Here is a 19,964-nt window from a genome sequence, read left to right on the forward strand (position 1 = left end):
GCCCAGGGTGGGTCATGTGGCCACCTCTAAACCAACCTGTTGGCAGGGGATTGTGCTCCCCACGTGGGCTTGTGAAAGCAGGACTCTGCTAGCGAGATTCGAGGGGTGATTCGTGCTGGGAAGGGACCAGTGGGCTCTGCTGCACTGAAGATGGAGTGATGTATCCTAATGCATCTGGTGCTGAAGGAAACACGGACGTCAGGGCGCATTCGGAAAATAAGACGATCACAGGTCATCTGAGATGGGCAGTTCACGCCTGCTCTCTCCATGGCAGTGTGGTGGTGTTTCCTCCTGCATTTGCCTGACTTGAGGAGAAGCGTGCCTTCCCCTGGGCTAAGTGCAAGCTCTTCCCGTTACGTCTTAGCAGCTGTCCAGGTCTTCCACCAGCAGGGGCACGCACTCTGGAATGATTTTGTTTTCTGGGGGAGCACTGGGGGCAAGTGCACCCCTACCTGTTTTCAGGGAGGGGAGGAGGAACTGATACCTGCCTCTCTAGACGCAAAGCAAGAGAACGACCCCCACGCTTGCTGCAACAACCAGACCGAATGCCGGATGCACACAGCCTGTGAACCACGAGGTTTTAGACTGGAGGACACAGATATATCAGTGATTCAATTCCCGCCCTCCAGCGACTCACAGTTCACTGCAGCCATTTGTGCATGAAAGTTGTGTTAACTAAATATGAAGTCACACAGTCACCCAGCTGACACTGGAAGTTGTTTCACACCTAAGGCACAGGGGAAGCCGGGAGCCCAGGCTGCAGGGGGGTGGAGAGGGGAGCCAAGCAGAGGGGCCTCACTCCTGTGGTAATATGTGGGTGCCTGCTGGGAGGGGGGGAGCAAGGAGTCATGAGGAGGGTGGTTCAGACACTGTGTCTGTACCATTACGTATTTCCACTGTGGCTTCCAGCTGCAGATAAGATGTCATTAGCAGAGAGTAGTCTTAGGGAGACCCCTAAAGGAGTTTCTAGTGTTATGGCTGATCCTCAGAGACGTGTGGGTCTTTGCAATATCCTCACCAGGAGGAAAGTGAAGTTCCATTGACAAGATTTCCTTTCAAGGGTGTCAGCAAACTTCTCCTCTGGCAAAGTGCCTTCCCTCCTTCTATCTACCCATACAAGCTGGCAGAGAAGAAAGTGGAAAGTGAAATTCCTAAAAATGTGGTGACCACTGAACTCAAGGCATCTTTGGAATTGGAGTCCTCTTGACGAAGGCAGTGTCTATATGATTTCCTTCCATTTTCCCTGAGTCTTTGAACCTGTGGGGACCGTAAGTGGGAGGAGGCTGGAGAGGCTGGCTGTGAGGAATGACCCTCTCTGGAGCTCATCCTTGGGGCTCCTGTGGAAGAGATCTCCCTGCAGTCCTCGGCTCCCCCTCTCCTCTTCACTGGGAGGCACAGTCGGGTCCACGGGTGGAAATTCAGGACCTTGAATCTGAGTGGGGTCCAGGGATGGACACACTAGTATGACAGACGGTGGCAACTCTCATTGCGATGCTCTTTGGCCACATGCGGTCTAGGGCTTGATGACCAACCGTGATCTCGCCAGACAGATGACATTGAGATTCAGCCTGTCGGTTCATTGCTGAGCAGTGATTATGGCACTGGCTGCATCTGGGGCGGAGCGGAGCTCCCCCTTTCTGGGGTCAGCTTCAGAGATGAGGCACATGGCTCAGGAGTCCTTTGTTGAGGCTCCATGTGAGAGCGCTGGGGCAGGCCTGGTGGTGCTGTGCTCCTGGCCCTGCCCCCGCATTTGGTGGCGTTGGAGTCAGGCAGCCTGGTGTCAGGCTGGGAACTCCAGGCCAGGATGGATGCTGTAGCCCCTGGGGCCTCTGGACTCAGGGCAGGGCAGCCCCGTCCCTCAACAGGGGAGTGGCCTCCAGCCTCCATTCAAGGGAGAGGATTAGACTGGGTACCATAATTATGGATGTTCTTCCTCTACCCTCACACAGGAACAGAGCTGCTATTACAATCTACCCCCCTCCCCGTTCCTAGCCCCTCTCTGCCTCGTGTCCAGCCTTGCTTAGCATTCCTGTGGGGAGATGGAGCCTGTGTCAGGAGCTTCAGCCACTGACTTGCATTAAACTCACCCCAAGGTTATAGAATGAAAGGCCAAGCAAGCCGTGCATGTGGGAACTGCCCCTGCTGTAGAGCATTCCTGGGGTGGATCTGGTGAGGACCATGAAGACCAGTGTACCCGGAGAGTAGAGGGTTTGAACATATCCCAGTGTTCCCGTCTTCTCCACACCACCTGGCCCACAGCAGAGTACCTTTGATAAAGTTGCCTTCTGGAATTGGGATTAATGTCAAACTTGCATATAAAATCATCTAGAGAGATGTTACTTTCATAAAGACAAATAAACAGATTTAAAAAGTAAACATCTCTGTAACACATCGTGACACGTCCATGACAGGAGGCTTTGGGGCACATCCTCAATGGGGTTCTGTTGGACAGTCTCTCCCCTTGTCCTTGCCACTCGTGAAACTCTGGCTCTTGCTGTTTTTGTAACAAAATAAATGCCGATTGAGACACACTCTCTAATATTTGAGAGCTAAGAGTCCCAAATTAAAATGTGTAAAAAAAATGTTTTTAAAAAGTTTAAAGTGTTGGAGCTGGCCTGGTGGCACAGTGGTTAAGTTCATGCTCTCCGCTTCAGCGGCCCGGGGTTCACGGGTTCGGATCCCAGGCACGGACCTATGTTCTGCTCATCAAGACATGCTGTGGCAGGCGTCCCACATACAAAATAGAGGAAGATTGGCATGGGTGTTAGCTCAGCAACAATCTTCCTTAAGCAGAAAGAGGAGGATTGGCAACAGATGTTAGCTCAGGGCCAATCTTCCTCACCAAAAAAGAAAAGTTTAAAGTGTTAAAAAGTTATCAAATAAAAATAGATAAGCTAAACAAATTCTAAGTAAAAAAGGTAAACTTCTGTGTTTAGGAATGTGTACAGTGTCTCTTCTTAACTTGACAGGGCCAATGCTTGGCTCTCTTTGACGGTTCCTGCATTCTCTGTGTTTAAATATCCTAGAGCATTTGTGCAATTTCACTACTCATTGATTTCCTAAGAGCCTTAGAGTCTGGAGTTCATCTGCTCTGCGGATTGCATGGTTCCTAGAGACACAGTTTTCTCTTTACACTTCTATGTCATGAGGGCCCTGGAAGGAGAGTTTCAAAGGGCTTCCCCTCTGAAGTTTTGTCTCTAGAGGAGAAGGACATGTCAATTTTGTCATTATCCAGGCCTGGCAGGTGGTGATGAGGACCGGCAGATGATGGGCCAGGCCGTTTGCCAAGAACTGACATACACAATCAATGGTCCTAGGCTGATCCCTGCCAGCAGTAGGAAATCCCACCCCGTGTCCTACTTTAAAGCTCTTTGCCAGGGACAGGGAGTGAACTTTTCGTTTGTATTGGTTGAGCTCCAAGGACCAGGGCGTGTTTGGGACTTGAAGTGAGCATGGGCAGGTGCAAGGAAGCTGCACTTTCCCCACCAGATTCCAAAGCATGTGTCTCCACACTTATCAGATGCAGCAGCAACCCAGAGCTGGAATCTCAGGGGAATGGGTAACGCTGGTGAAAATGTACACATATGTACCGTCAAGCACATGTGTGTCAATATTAACACACACAATCCTAAGTCACGGGTGTTTTTGTAGTCCCAAGGTCTGGATCCAAATCCCAGCTTTACCTCTTGGGAGTCTGACTTTGAAATGTTACCTAACAGTTTTCTGAGCCCCTTTCTTCACTAGTAAGATGGGAATATCAGGCCTTCTTATCTCAGTGGGGGGCTATGAGAATCAAATGTGGGAATGTGTATGGGCCAATAAAATTTCATAGTTGCTAACGATGGTATACTTGTGATGGAAGGTTACTTCTTGACTCTGTATCTTTCTAATACATCCCTAGACCTGTAAGTCGCAATTGGTTCTTTTTCTGTTTGTACAACAAGTAAAATTTGGCACTGGGTTCCTGAAAATATGAATGGGTTCTTGGACTCACCCAGTTTTGTAAAAGATGGCTCAACCTTTCCCTTGTCTGTTTGCCCAACAGTGTGCCGTGTAAAAAGTGCGTGGTGGTTGGTAATGGAGGAGTTTTGAAGAATAAGACGTTAGGAGAAAAAATTGACTCCTATGATGTAATAATAAGGTAAATATATTTCCTATTTGCTAACCTGGAATTGTTTCAAAAGAATACGGTTTCCTACTTTAGTGCAGCTGCGTTTTAGAAGGAAGAGGCATTGCTTTGATGTGTGTGGGTACATTACACAACCTGGTCTCCCACTTGCTGGCCAGAGGAGGCCTAGATTTCAGGTCATTCGTTCAGCAAATATTTATGAAGTCCTCTTGATATGCCAGGCACAGTTGTAGCCAGAGGGGATAGAGCCATGAGTAAGAATAATGTTCTTGCTCCCTGTGGAGCTTCCATTCTAACGCGGGGAAGAAAACAGTAATAATTAAATAAGGAAATATAATAATAAATGCCCTACAAACAATTAAAACATAATAATAGGGAATGATTGAGTGGCTACTTTAGAATGGATGACCACTTGGAGGAGGAGACAGCTAAGCTGGACCTACGTGACCACATAGTCCCAGCCATATGAAGACTAGAGAAAGCAGCAGGCAGAGAGAACGTTTACTGCGGGTCTTCAGGTGGATACGGTCCTGGGTTTGGGAGGAGCAGCAAGAAAACCAGTGAGGTAGGAGGGCGGCAGGCTGGGGACATGGTGCAGTCAGAAGCTGAAGAGGCAGGCAAAGAGCAGGCCATGAAGGACTTCGTAAACTAGGTTACAGCTTGGATTTTATTTTAGGTACAACAGGAAACTTTTGAGGATTTTTAAGCCAGAGAGCAATTTGATCTGGTATGTCTTTAAAATATTCTGGCTGCAGCATGGACAATGGAATGTGAAGGACAAGGGTAGACATGAGGAGGCCAGTCAGGTGGCTGTATTCAGGTAGATGATGGTGGCTTGGAACAGGATTGTCATGGCAGAGAAGGAGGTAAGTGGATAGACTGAGATATGTTTTTGAGGTACAGTTATCAGGATTTGTTGATGTATTAGATGTGAGCAGAGATGGGAATAAAGGAAGCAAGGATACCTCCTCTAGGTTTTCAGTTTAGGAGATTGGCTGGATTGTGGTACCATTTATTGAGTTGGGGAAGACTAGGGTAGGAGCAGGTTTAGAGGAGAATCAAGATTTCTGTATGAACATGTTAGATTTGAGATGCTTATTAGATTTTCAGTGGATAAGTCGAGTAGGCAGTGGGATAAACGGTTAAAGTCTTGATGGTGAGCAGTCTATAAGCTGTATTTAAACGATGGACTGGGCAAGATTTCCCAGGGAGAGATTAAGAGAGAGAAGAGGGCCCAAGACTGAGCCTTAAAGTACTCAACACTTAGAGGTTGAGCAAAGAAAAAAGAGTAAAAGAGATGGAGAGGCTCCACCAGTGAGGTAGGAAGAGAGTCAGGAGAAGGTGCTCACAGTAGCCAAGAGAGCACAGTGTTTTAAGACAGGGAGGAATCAACCATGTCCAGCGCTGGCGAGAGGTCATGCAAGATAGGGACAGAGTTCGCCATGGGGTTGGCAACCTGAAGCTCCTTGATTCTCTTGACAAAACAGACTTGGAGGCATGATGTGGGGAGAAGACTAACTGGAGTGGGTTGAGGATAGAATGACAGGTGAGAAAGTGGAGAAACCAGTACAGGCAACTCTTTTCAGAAATTGCGCTGTGGAGTTGAGAAATGAGATGGTAGCCAGAGATGGTTATGGAATCAAAGGAGGATTTTCTGTTTTGTTTCCTTTTATAACAATAGGAGATTCTAGAGTATACTGTAAACTGATGGAAATGAATAAAGAGATTAGTAGTAAAGAGAGGGGATGGGGTCTAGAGCACAAGAGTGGTTGACCCTCTGTAATGGAAATGAAACCAGGATTGTGGTGACAGCTACCAAGAGTCCCGTAAATGGAGTGGTGGGGCAAGGAGGACGTTTCTATCCCTATTTTCTCATTGAAAGGTTCCAGTCAGTAGTCATCTGGGGTAAGTTGTGTGTGTTGGGAATGGCTGTGACTCGTCTTTTGAAGAGTGGGAAGGCTTCACACTGGGGCAGTGCATTAGGATGACCTGGCAGTGCTTGGGGGTTTTGCTAGCTTATAAGCTGCCGAGGGTTTCTGCACAGCAAGATCACTTTATGTTCTGTTTATTATCCATTTCGAGGAAGCTGTGAAAATTTATCACAAAACAATTTTGAAGCACTCACAAATTTCTTTACCTTTGGTGTCTAAAATCTGATCACCTAGAATCACAGCACGCCCTTGTGGGAAAATGCCAGAGGCACATTATGAAAAAAGTCATTTCAAGTGTTATTAAGACTGTCTTATATTACACAGTCAGTAGCAAAAGGGAAAACAGGATTTATCCTTGTAGGGGACACTGTTTTGGAAACAAAGCAGTCCTTTTAATAGCGTGCCTTTATAGTGTGTGCATAAACAGTGCATGTCTGACCTTGGCTTTGAGCATATTCAAACCCAATAGTAGATCCTTTGTGGTTCTGTAGTTCGCTCTAGCAATAGACATTCATTTGGTTGAGACTGGGGTATAACACAGCAATTTTATATTGTTACTTTATTTCAGAGTGCAACAATTGTGATGGGTCTTCAGATCACCTTAACTGTGATTCTTGCCCGTCAGTCACTTAGACACGTGTCCATGTGCTCCATGACTGTATCACCTTGGGCAAGTAACTTTGTCTCCCTGGTCTCAGGGCCCTTCTCTGTAAATCCAATAGCTTCTGTCTAGATGTCCTCCAAGGTCTCTCTTAACTTTAGTATTCTGGGGTTCTGTGTTCCTATTTGTTTTATTTAGTCTTCGGTTTTCCTGGAGGTAAGACTTGATTATCAGGTGGTGCCACGATTAGTTTTCAAATACAAATGCGAGTTTCTGCCTTTGATCAAGCAGCTGCTTCATGGAAGGGAATTACTGCGTTGGTCATTATGTGTGAAAGGCTGACGGATGCCCGTTGGCTTCGGAGCCTTGGGAGCATGGCTGATGATGTTGGTCCGGCTCAGGAGCCTCTGAGAACCGTGATGGGAATGGCTTGTCCTGCACTTGGTCTACATATCTTCTGTTTTCCTACCCACAGAATGAATAACGGTCCTGTTTTAGGACACGAAGAGGAAGTTGGGAGAAGGACAACCTTCCGACTTTTTTATCCAGAATCTGTTTTTTCAGATCCCAGTCACTATGATCCTAACACCACGGTGATTCTCACTGCTTTTAAGCCACTTGATTTAAAGTGGCTGTGGGAATTGTTGACGGGTGGCAAAATAGTAAGTCGGCAAAATCGATCTGCCTTCCGATTACCTTCAGTTTTTTCTTCCATGAGAAAAAGGCAACCACAGTCTTTCATTTTCTGTATTCTTTATTTCAGAACACTAACGGTTTTTGGAAGAAACCAGCCTTAAACTTGATCTATAAACCTTATCAAATCAGAATATTAGATCCTTACATCATCAGAATGGCAGCTTATGAACTGCTTCATTTCCCAAAAGTGTTTCCCAAAAATCAGGTACGTGTTTTTCTTTGCACAGTTAGAAACTAAAGATCTGGCTGGGGTAGGACGGAGGGTCCCCGGGGCTCTCGGAAACTGTATGAGCCACAACTCCTGAGGTGGCTTCAGAGGGCCACGTCTGAGTTAGTGAAATAAGATATCTGTGGATATTATCTTCATGTTTTTCAGGTTGCGAGGAAAAGAACCTTAAGTGGAGGGAGTTTACTGCCCCTGCGGGGCCTTTCTGGGGTCTCCTGCAAGCCCAGTGGCTCATCCTTCATAACCCCGTCTTCACTATTCTGCAGGGAGAAGGGTCTGACTGGGGGGTGACGGGCAGGCTGTATGCAGAGTAGCAGGCCTGGCTTTGGGACAAGGGCGTGGCTTTTCGGACTAAATAGAACTGTCTGAAGCACTCTGGTGAAAATATCCCAGGAAAGCCAGAGGAAGGACAATAAGGTAGTCCAGAAATGTTTCTGCGGTCATAGAGGAGACATTGGCACTGAGTTCTCAGGAAGTGGTAAAGTTAGAGCAATATTGAGAGCTCTTGAAACTCCAGGATCTTTAATTAAAAGGAATCTCGTTGACTGCGACTCTGTTTGTCAACATTCCCTTGAAACCAGTACTCTGTAGACCCTGCAGTGGCACAGAAATGGTTCCATCTGAAGCTTGAGTAGCTATGTAACATGCTACCTCAGCAGAAATGAGGTTTTCTCTTTTCGTAATCAGGGAACATCCAAAGAAATAAACACACATCATGTGTCTTTTCTTTAGCATGAAGAAAACCTTCTGAAGTATTACATGCTTAAAATCAAACAACTTACAAAGGAATATAAAAAACAAAGGGAGTCAGTCTTTTCTTCTCCTTCCTGTATAACTCATATTATCTCCCAGGCTTTTTGCTTTTTATATCCTTCTAGACTATTTTCTATGCATTTACAACACATACACTTTTTGTTTGTTCAGTATAATTGCTCGATATAATTGATTATACCACAGGTATTGTTCTGCTATTTATTCTCCTCCACTTAATTAACTATTCCCCTATTTATAGACACTTAGGTTTATAGCCAGCCTTTTTTCCTCTATAAATAATGTAGAAATGCATGAACTTATAGAGATTTTCGGCACACCGTGTGATTTCTGTAGGATGGACTCCTGGAGGTGGAATTCCCAAGTTAAAAAGCATAAATAATTTAAATTTAAACCCTATTTCTTAGTTATTTTGAGGAAAGGACAGCTTCTGAATTATGTTTTGTGACTTTTCAGCTCTTATTTTCCTGAGTGAGGTAAGATCAGATTTATCCCTTGCTTTTTGTTTTAGGTAGTGTCTTTAACTCCAAAAGCACATGAAGACCCTGCTCTTACTTAGAGACGATACTAGAACTAGTTGTAACTAGGTTAAAAGTTCCAGTAGGACATGGTGTTCCAGAAGCCGAATGAGAACACAGCTGTATTTCAGAGGTCAGCCATTCACAGACCATAAACCCTGGTTCTGGGAACACGGAGGTCATGCTGGTGACAGGGACGATAATGAGAAAGAGGAGGAAACCTGCCGGAAATGGGTTAGAGAGAACATGGGATGTGAGCAAGCGGGGGCAAAGCTTTAATGGAGTTTTGCCAGGAAAGGGAGCAGAGAAATGGTTGGAAGAGGATGTGGGATCAAGGAAGGTTGTTTTTGTCATTGTTTAAAGATTGATGACATGTTTGTATGCTGAAGGGAACAGTTTGATAGAGGAAAATATTGATGATGAGAGGAGAAAGTGGATAATGGTAGGAGCAAAGTTGTTGAGAGAAGAGATGGCAAAAACAGTGCATGAGAGGAGAAGTTGGCTGTGGGCAGGAACAGGCACATCCCGCCCGTGGAGGAGGGGTGACCACTGAAAATATGGGTGGAGGGGAAGGTGGATTTGGAGTTGCAAAGATGATGTAGCTCTTGTCTGCTTGCTTCTGTTGTCTTAGAGAAATACGGATTAAATTGTCAATTTAAAGTAGGAAGGAGGCTGGGCTTTTGGATAGAAAGGTATAAACTTGTCATTGTGGAGAGAAGGAATGGAAATTTACTTGGGGAATGTAGTGGATTTTTGGACACACCAGATGCCCCCTTGAGAGTTTGGTCACAAATGTAACGTGTGAACAGGCAAGTGTGTTGTTTTCTTGCCCTGTTCTGCTGCTCGAGTGTGGGTTTAACCAGGGTGAAGCTTCTGTCAGCTGATAATAAAGGTTCTGTGGGTGACGGTGGAAGAGAATTGAAAGTCTACCTAAGGGAGTGATTCTAATGACGGAGGAACTCTGAGGTGTGAAGGGAGAAGTAGAGGACATGGAGAGGGACAGGAGCGGGGAAAGCGCTGGGGCCAGTGAGGCTGGACGACTCCTAGGTGTTCAACCCAACCCTTAACTTCCTCTCTGAGCAGATGGCGAAGGCTTGCGCTGGAGCCACGACAGTGCCCGGGGTAAAGAAAGGCTTACGCGGGAGGCTGTTGGGGGTTCAGACATGCTGGCCTCCTGCAGTTTATTTGATTTATTGTGCTGCTTTGATTTTTTTCTTTTCCTCAGAATCATAATTAGTCACATGTAATTTCCATGGGATCTGTAAGAAACATTTAATTGAAAGGAAATCTCCTTCAATTGTGTTAAAAAGTTTAAGATATATTTTGTTTTTGCCGTTGAAGGCCATCCTCCTGAGAATAAAACCTTTGAAGACCCTCATGTCAAACATCTATGACAGCATTTTTCAGGATATACGTATATGTGAGGGGGTTGCTTGGTTTCTTTCTTTCCTTTTTTGTTTTTAAATTGTTATGATCCAGTTGAGATTGTGACGTCGCTACGTACACAGCTGCACTCTTCATCTTCTAGTCAGATACTTGCTGTTACAATTTGTCATTGAAGTTGATTGAAGTTAGTCTTTCCCTAGAGCTAGTTAAATTATTAGGATTATAAAACAGATTTATTTTAGGGCTAATTTATATGAAGCCTTTTACCATGATCCTATCCCTTAGTAAATGAAGCTATCCTTACGTTTCATACGTGGGCTCAAAATTCTCAGGCTTTGATTTTCCCACAAGGAGGCTGACACAGCATGTTTTTAAAAATAAGGCAGCAGCATCCTTCTTGAGCTTCCCAGTATTCCTGTGTTTGACATTGAACTCTGGGCTAATTCTGCAGTTGTTTTAGTTGAAAGACTTGCTACGACTTAGTGACACTTTCTATTCTTTTCAGTTAGGGTATTTATTGTTAGTGCTTGAGCCTTAGGACACGATGAGGGTTTAATTATTTCTGTCGTGATTAAATATTCAGCAGTCCCTATTTTATAAGATTAGGCCACTCAAATATGCTTTGGAAACAAGTATCGTGTTTGGATTTTTTTTTTAATTCTCATTTCCCTCCCCAGAAACCCCAACACCCGACGACAGGAATTATTGCCATCACACTGGCGTTTCACATCTGTCATGAAGTTCATCTTGCTGGTTTCAAATACAACTTTTCCGACCTTAAGAGTCCCCTGCACTACTATGGGAATGACACCATGTCTTTGATGAATCAGGTAATAAATACACACTTGGTAATCTTTGATCTTCAGGGTGAGAAAGCCCATATTCTCTCTTCTGTCATTTTACTGCGGGAACAGGTTTTGAGAGGCTGAGGGCTTGACAGGGGCTACAGAGCTAGACGTGCCGAAACTAGGACTCAGGCCCAGAGTTGTTCTTACTATAGCAGCCATTCCCAGTCTGGGTCTCAGACCCCTCGGAGAACCTCGCAGATATTGTCAAGTGCCACCAACCCGTCAAACCCAAGCCTTATCTCAGATACTGAATCACATGTGCACTATTTAAATACAGACAACGTGCTGTTTGAGATATTACAATTCACCTAAAACCATCACCATGCTTACAGTAAATATTTTCATGTGTTTTTTCAGCTTAGTACATGAGAAAGTCTATAACATGAAGATTCATGGTCAAAAGGTTGCAAACCTTTGTACTAGACCATGCTTCCCATGAATAGGGATCAGTGGTGGTAGATTTGATCCTTAAGATTTTTATTTTAATGACTGTATGGGAAAGAGTTTTCTATTTTCCTAATTCTAACTTCGATTAGTGGCATATCAGAAGTGACAAGATTAAAACGTTATGTGTATATTTTTCATATTGAAATATGGTTTGCTGTAAAGTATACGGATATATCCTATGAAATCAGTGCCCTTCAATCATCATCCCTCAATACGACATAAGCTGAAGAAGTGGATTATTCAGGTTAGACCTTAACACTGCCTTTCTGCCCCACCCCCTCCCCCTGCCACGTAAGACACACACTGAGTATTCACGAGGTAGGTGCTGGGACAGATTTCAGGCTCATGTCTCCTCAGCCCTAATCTTTCCTGTAGCACTTGTATTTCTAGAGTCATCTAAAGGACAGAACATTACAACAACTTCCTGAGGAAAATTAGGATATCCATCAGTGGAACAGAATTATTCTTTAAACACATCTTAAACTGAACATGGCTTACCGTCGTTTCTTATCTCTGATTTCTTGTCTGAGTGCCCGGTACTGCTTTTATTAAAGTGAGCCACCCATTCTGACTTACATTTTTGGTCTAGATTTATACCATAATTCAGCAGACCAGGGGATGCTGTGAGGGAGCCTCTTTTTTCATGTCACGGTTTAAGTGGAAAGAGTGGGTTCTAGGGAAAGATCTGGCAAAAGAATGAACCAAGAAAAAGAGATCAGAAAGGTCACAGAAGTTTTAAAGTCCCTGCCACTTTCACTCGAGTTTCTTCTTCGGAAGCCTTTTTGATGCGGCGTCTTCCACTGCTGCTGCTGCTAATCTCTGAGACTGGGACAGATGGTGACTGTGTTTCATTTCTCCTCTTTAGAGTGCCTATCACAATGTGACTGCAGAGCAGCTCTTCCTGAAGGACATTATAGACAAAAACTTTGTAATCAACCTCACTCAAGATTGACCCTACAGACTCAGAAGATGATGCTAACAGTATTAGTTTTATTTTTATACTGCAATTTTTAGTTTATTTTTAAATATGTTGGATGCACTCGTCAAAAAATTATGTATATTGTCTGTTGCTGCCTGGTGATTCATAACCGCCAGGTTTATTTCTGTGAATATATTTATGAAAAACAAGATATGTTTAATGATCAGGGAAATAACTTTTGACATCATGTTTTTAAAATAAGCTAGTTTTCTGAGGTGTTTTTAAACGTTTTTTTAATGGCTAGTTCGTCTTAGACTTTTGAAGGGATGTGATTTCCTAATAAGGGGATTTAGTTTACCACAATGAATTCTGAATGTAACATGACATTTTGAGAGGTGCATTTGGCTGCTGTAAATTGGTGGGGAATTGGCACGTGGTTGTGCCTGGATGTGGAAATGAATCACTTCAGGCCAATATCTGGATGATTGTTTAAATCCTTTTTGTTCTATCAGTGGAACTTGATTGGAATCTTAAACCAGCCCTGAATACAGTAGATGGTTAGGGAAACCTACCATCATACTGGTTTAGTTAAGTGTTTTTTCCTGCAATTAAGCAAACCATTACTGATTGATTAATTTTGTAGAATGAAGATGGTGGTGTTTTTAAGTTGAAGGAAATAGGCTAAACATGAAATTCTGGATGAGTAAATAACCAAAGAATGCAATTACTAATGTCTGGTGACTGTATTATTTTAAGGAAATAAAAAGTTTAACTTTATACAAAGAAGCTGAGCTAGGCAAACTCAAGGAGGAGAAAATTCTTAAACATGATTTTTTGCCCAGTTTATTAAATTTTGAAAGGTTACTATTCGAATCACATTAGGAAAAATAAAGACAGAGTAAGTAAACTCTTAAGAAAACTCAAGCTGTTTTTGGATTTAAATGGTATTTTCATTAAAAAAAAAAAATCTCAATTGTTCACATAATCGCATCTTCAAATGGAAAGCTTACCTGGCTCCCTAGCGTGCAGCACACAAGGAGCCTACGGGACACAGACAAGCCAGTCCAACACGTGGTAAGCTGGTCTCTCTTCCCATTTTAATATAACCAAAGGCTATGGGGCGTTCGGGGGGCGTGAAGGAGAAAGGAAGAAAACAGTAGAAGTTCTAAGAAAGATGGAATTAAGAGCTCTCAGAAGACGAGTGAGTTGAAGGAATTGATACACCTGACCAATTATCACTGGGAGACAGTGGTAGTATTACTGACAACCAACCTGCCTCTCTAAAGAGTGTACAGGGGCTGGCCCCGTGGCTTGGCGGTTAAGTGCGTGCGCTCCACTACTGGCGGCCTGGGGTTTGGATCCCGGGCGTGCACTGATGCACTGCTTGTCCGGCCATGCTGAGGCGGCGTCCCACATACAGCAACTAGCAGGATGTGCAACTATGACATACAACTATCTACTGGGGCTTTGGGGAGAAAAGGGGAAAAAATGGAGGAGGATTGGCATGGATGTTAGCTCAGGGTTGATCTTTCTCACACACAAAAAAAAGAGTGTATAAAGGGTGAAATATTAGAGCAGAAACAGAAACCAATGAAACACTTAAAAGCAGTGTGAGGAGGAGAAAACTGGTTGATTTAACCTAGATCTAGACGTCCAGTGTGGACTGTTCTGTTTACACCAGCATCTGCTGGCACAGCAGCACGTCTCATCTGACTCTGTAATGACTCGGAGGGGAGAAGGCAGGTGCAGACTGGTGTCCACACGAGTCCCGGGACCCCTGCCACAGGCTACAGCCTGGCCGCTCAATTTCTTTGATGTCAAGTAATTCGGGCTTCAAAAGAAGTCAAAAACCGATGGTGGCATTTTCAAATGTTGCTGTAAGCACTATAACATTGGCCACAAAATGTCTGACCACTGAGGAATCGGGCGTTTTGTGTAGTACGAGAGAAGGCTACGAACCTCAAGGTGGTTTTATTTAAGCCAAAAAAAAAAAATCTTGAGCAAGACACATATATACAATTTATTAAAAACACATGAACACATTAAAATCTCACTATTTATACAATCTACATTCTAGCAACATATACAGACACCGAGTGCCGACAGTACACACCGAGGTAAGAAAAGTCCGTCCGGGAGACTAGCACTGCCGCTCGGGCCGCTTTTCTTCCAACACGTATTTCAATACACGTCTGGTTTCCACCCTCCCCAGTGTGGAAACAGGAGGAGGGGATGAAGAAGAAACTCGGCACAAACTGGATTAGAGGATTGGTGCCACAGGTGACCTAAAGTGTTTAATAACCATCCAACTCTTATTTAGATTTTGCAGTTTAGGGACTTCAAGTTCAGAACCGAAAGGCAGAGCTAACAGGTAATTTTTTTAGGTAGAGCTTCCTTGATTTCTCTTAAGAGAGTTTAAAAAGCTTTCACTGTCCCACAGCATCTACTGGTTCTTTCTAACTGTCTCATTTGACACGGTGTTCTACAGCCCTCTTGCTCTCCCGGTGACAATGAAGTTCAAGCTCTCTCTCTTTCCAGGGAATCTCGGCCACATTCGTATTTAGATGAGCTCACTTTCTGCTCCCTCCTGGGGGGAGGGCAAGTGTATACATAATGTCATAATTTCAATTTCTGTATAAATTCTCTACTCGAACCATTTCATCAGCAAATAAACCCATTGTTCAATGCAAAGTGCAAATAGTGAAACATGAACTTAAATAACTGGACCAGACCCTGCACATACAAGAGGGTCTATTTAGATTTACAGCTTTTAATAAAATATAAATCAGCATTCACAATATCTTATCTCTAACTGTGCTAGCTCCTAAGATCAAGTAACAGTGAAGTCAGTGTAATTTCATGAAACCTGTACGGGCCATACTTGCTGCACTGCTGTCTATTTTTATAATTAACAGGAAAAAAATCAAATCCAATGAACCAGTGACTTAAGTCTTTTACATGTTTCAAAGAAAAAAAATTCAAGGGAATTTTGTAAAAAATGGTTACTTTCACATTTTCAGTTGTTACTCGATTGTCTCCAAAGCTGTGTATATATCAGACATATAAACATAGTAAAAAAAATAACAAAACCAAAACTCTAACATGAAAACAAACCAACTAAAAGAAAAAGTTCAAAACAAGAACAACCCTTGTCTCAGGCTCAGCTCTTCATCTGGAAAGTAAAATATATAAAAGTAGTAAAAACTATGTATTTTGTAAAAATCATTGGTAGTTCAAGGACAGCACAGTGGTGACACAAATCAAGTCTTAAAACATGCATAATTTAAGAACACACCTGCTTCTCAAAGTCTGATGGGAAAACAACCAGATGCACACACATACGAAAGAGCAAGCATCTTTGGGAAAATGAAATAGTTGCTGAAATCATTTCTCTTACAGCTTCAAACAGGCATATGATTTGAGGAAGAGTATATTTCCTGTGTACTAAGGATGAATAAAAAAATAAAGCAACTGGTTTACTCTCTTCCCACCTGAAAGGGGTGACTGCATTAATACATGTGCTTACACACTCATCTATGTTTTAATAAAAGTTCAACATCTGTGCTTTTTGTTTCAAATATTTTGGAACAAAATATGTATTGATTTTTCAGTAAATAAAATTATGCCTCAAAGTTTGTTGGGAAAAGAAAAGCAAATGAAAATAAGACCAAAATCATACAACCAGAATGCAGGGAGGCTGTAGAAATTAACAGTTCTATTTCTGAAGCAATGTTTTAGAATACTGATATACTCATGGAAGTAAGCGAAATGAACACTGTTCATCTTTAGTCACATGTAGCAAATTCTGGCAACAACAGTCTGGTGGCACAGGCCAAGAGCAATGACTAGAACCTGACCGCAGCGTGCATTTCAACACTGAGTCTATAAACCAAGGTTTACAGAAGAGGGAGGTCAAATTGATACGTTTCAATCACGTGGGCAGCTTCTCAAATCGTCGTGCCAGTTACAGACATTTACAGATAGCTCTTACACTAATAGGTTAATACGCTGCAGACGGTTTCTCTTTCACCAGTTCTGGGCAAGTGGTGACAAGGACATTGCCCAGAGAGGAGGCCCCACCAGCTGTCCCCCAGGCGTGACACCAGGACGTCTCAGCATCCACCACAGACCCCCCATCATGTAGAGGTGAGGAACACATGCTGGTTTATATTTCTTATAAAAGTTTACCATGGAAAAGGGAAATTAAAAGATATTTTTTATGTGACTAAAATTAATAAAGTACCTTGAGATTCAAAGAAAAACCTATCTATCTATGAAACCAAAGAGGGCAAATTCTGGTTACTTTTTTTTGAGGGTAATTTATGACTTTTGAGGAATGATTTTGTCTTTCACTGTGATAAACAGAAGTGGGTCTTGGTTACAATGTTCACCTACAACCCTCAACTTTCCACAGCTCTCCTCGGAAAAACCCTACTGCAGATAAAGCGAGGGAGGGAGAGAATCTCCTGTAGAGCTTCTCTCAGCTGTGACTCCTTCCTGTTTCCACACAGAGAAGAGCACTTAAAGACAGCAGGGGGCCTGGATGTGCGAGGTTGATACAGCAAACACCAGCCACTGAGAAAGCTCATTTTATAACCACAAGCATGGGGCTGGCCACCAAGGGCCCCAGGCAGAACAAGTAGAGATGAGACCAGTTGTGTACCGTGAGGTGTTAAAGCTTTTAAGCGTCAAAAAGTGAAAAATCAATCACCCTGCGCATTGCAAGCCAGAGGTCCCCAGCTATAGATCTTCCTAGGGGAAAATGGATATGTGCATGACTGCAATCAAAACAACGATTATACCACTAAGTATTTAAAAAATAATCCAGAAAGCAAGCCAGGAACAGAAGAGGAGGAAATCACGGTAGTACCCAGCTTTCACAAATAGAGCAGAGTTGCAAGGCACCAGCATCTCGAGAACAGTACCATGTGTGGCTGCCAGCCAGCCTTGCAGAGCTGTCTGGAGTTCACCAACGTACCTGCAGCACTGGAAAGAAATACTCACTCTCAGTGATTGCAATTTCTTTGAAGTGCATAGTAGGAAGCTTTTTCTGTATTAAAAATAGTGTTTTACAGTAGTAGCCAACAGGATGTTCAAAATTTAACAGGCAAGCAGTAACTGTGCCCCAATAACGCTTTTAAAGCAAGATGGCAAGATAGTAGTTTCTTGTACCTCGGACATTACCTCTCCCCCCACCCAAATCCGTGACAGATATGTAGTACATTCTATATTACTACCACTAATACAAAAAAGAGGCCATGTGCTTTAAAACGATGCTTTGTACAAAGCAGCATCACCTTCAAAGGATTTCTTTGAAAACATCGCCTTCGCCGTTCCTCCCTGGCCCCGAGCCCTCCTGCGCGCTCTGTGGCACCTGGTACACCGATTCGTCCGGGGCACTTGGACCCGGCTTCCCACCCTTTGGGGTATCGTACTGGGCCCGGGCCGAGGAGCAGCTGTCAGTCCTGCAGAGAAGAGCGTTGTACGTTCCCGCTCCAGGGGGAGCCTGGCTCCCCGCAGCTCTGAAGGTGGACGTGGAGGGCAGGCTGACTGGAGCTGTGGGGGGCCCCGACATGTCCACGACGATGGGGGTTGCGTACTCGGGCCCCGTCACCGGGAGCGGTTCCGCGTAGGCGTGATAGACCTCCTGCCCAGGGGAGGTGTAAGGATCGAGGTCCGAGTAGCCTGGCTCTTTTCCTTCTTCTGGTTTAAAGGTAGACCTCTGATGAAGGGTGCCGACAATTCCTCCCACGAGCGGCTGTGCATACTCTGGACATTGCAAAACACACACCAGAAAGTTATCTCGTCAATACAGGGATCACGCAACTGAGGGTGGCAGCGCGGGCTCTCCCCACAACTGACACTCCTCTACCACACTGGCGTTGTCATCAACACAGAGGGACAGGTCTCTCTGCAAGAGCTAACTTCAAAAATTAAAACTAAAGATGTCATCTTGCATCTCACAGTAATAAGTTAATATGCCAGAAAGCCCCATTCACATAATTTTGCAGAAAGAGTGTTTGTATATGTTCTTCAGATTTATAGATAGTATTTCATTGGAAAAGAAACATTCCATTATTGAAATAATACTAGTCTTGGAAAATAAGTTCATATTTTTTTTCAAATATTAGGAAATGTTTAAAATAAATATGTACTAGGTTAAAAGGATAAACACCGTAAGGCTCGCTATGCCTTTCCTGCTCTCCTTTTAAGACCCCCAAACCCCCAAGAAAACCAAACAAGACTCCAGGTAAACAGACGAGATGCCCTGAGTTTTATGGACAGAATGTCTAAGACACAGAGATGACTCTCTCAAGGCCTTTTTAAAAAGTGGTTCTACCTTTTGAAAACAGTTCATCTCTTACACATGAAAGAGATAAAGGATGCTGTAAACTCCAAAGCACTTTGCAGCCCGCACAGCGCTCCTCCCTCTGCCCTGCGGCCTCGGCTATGCGAGGTTACCTGCCGAGTCGGCCTGCAGCACTGCGGTGACCTCTCTGGGACTCAGGTGGTTAACTTCACTGCTGCTGTAGCGAACTGGGGTCTCCTCATGTTCCACTGCCTTGGCAGGGAGAAACTGCTTCATTCCTTTCCACCAGCCTTCAGTGTGAACGCAAGCAAAAGAGACCGTTAAATACAAACCTACCTCTGCACTGACAACAGGAGGTTAGGGGAGAAATCCTCTTGCATTTAAGCCATTTCTATAACAAATTTCTATACAAACTAGCCTTTATGTTCAAGCTTTTATTTTTTTTTTAATTGTGGTAAAATATACATAACATAAAATTTTACCATCCTAACTATTTTTAGGTATACAGGTCCGTGGTATTAAATACATTCACACTGTTGTGCAACCATCACCACCATCCATCTCCAGAGCTCTTTTCATCTTGTAAAACTGAAACTCTGTCCCCATTAAACTACAACTCCCCACTCTCTCCTCCCCTCAGCCCCTGGCAACCACCATTCTACTCTGTCTCCATGAATTTGACTCCTCTAGGTTCCTCATATAAGTGGAATCATACAGTATTTGTCTTTTTGTGACTGGCTTTTTTTCAGTTAGCACAGTGTCCTTCAGGTTCATCCATGTTGTACCACATTACAGAATTTCCTTCCTTTTTAAGGCTGAATAATATTCTATTGAATGTATATACCACATTTTGCTTATCCATTTATCAGCTGATGGACACCTGGGTTACTTCCACGTTTTAACTCTTGTGAATAATGCTGCTATGAACATGGGTGTACAAATATCTCTTAGAAACTCTGCTTTCTTTTGGGTATACACCCAGAAGCAGAATTGCTGGATCACATGGGTGCTTCTATTTTTAATTTTTTGAGAAATCGCCATACTGTCTTCCACAACGGTTGTACCATTTTACATTCCCACCAAAAGTGCACAAGAGTTTCAATTGCTTCACATCATTGACACCTGTTTTCTGCTTCTTTGATAGGCGCCATCCTAATGGGTATGAGGTGATATCTCACTGCA

At 43.6% G+C, this 19,964-nt stretch overlaps 2 protein-coding genes across 8 annotated transcripts in view; one reads left to right on the forward strand and one right to left on the reverse strand.

The window, feature by feature from the left end:
- ST3GAL6 (ST3 beta-galactoside alpha-2,3-sialyltransferase 6) overlaps window positions 1–15,589 on the forward strand; it is a 62,136-nt gene extending 46,547 nt beyond the window's left edge. For all 7 annotated transcript variants that reach the window (XM_058555667.1, XM_058555665.1, XM_058555670.1 and 4 more), the window contains 5 exons: window positions 4,046–4,141; window positions 7,137–7,323; window positions 7,425–7,562; window positions 10,936–11,088; window positions 12,419–15,589. In XM_058555667.1, coding sequence (XP_058411650.1) covers window positions 4,046–4,141; window positions 7,137–7,323; window positions 7,425–7,562; window positions 10,936–11,088; window positions 12,419–12,505 — 661 coding nt within the window. In that variant the 3' untranslated portion in view covers window positions 12,506–15,589. The remainder of the gene's footprint in view (window positions 1–4,045; window positions 4,142–7,136; window positions 7,324–7,424; window positions 7,563–10,935; window positions 11,089–12,418) is intronic.
- Window positions 14,469–19,964, reverse strand: part of DCBLD2 (discoidin, CUB and LCCL domain containing 2) — a 79,182-nt gene continuing 73,686 nt past the window's right edge. The window contains exons 15-16 of the mRNA XM_058555664.1: window positions 18,935–19,072; window positions 14,469–18,241 (exon numbers count right to left, since the gene is read on the reverse strand). Coding sequence (XP_058411647.1) covers window positions 17,772–18,241; window positions 18,935–19,072 — 608 coding nt within the window. The 3' untranslated portion in view covers window positions 14,469–17,771. The remainder of the gene's footprint in view (window positions 18,242–18,934; window positions 19,073–19,964) is intronic.

The sequence above is a fragment of the Diceros bicornis genome, chromosome 15 (genome assembly GCF_020826845.1).
Source record: "Diceros bicornis minor isolate mBicDic1 chromosome 15, mDicBic1.mat.cur, whole genome shotgun sequence".
Lineage (NCBI taxonomy): Eukaryota > Metazoa > Chordata > Mammalia > Perissodactyla > Rhinocerotidae > Diceros > Diceros bicornis.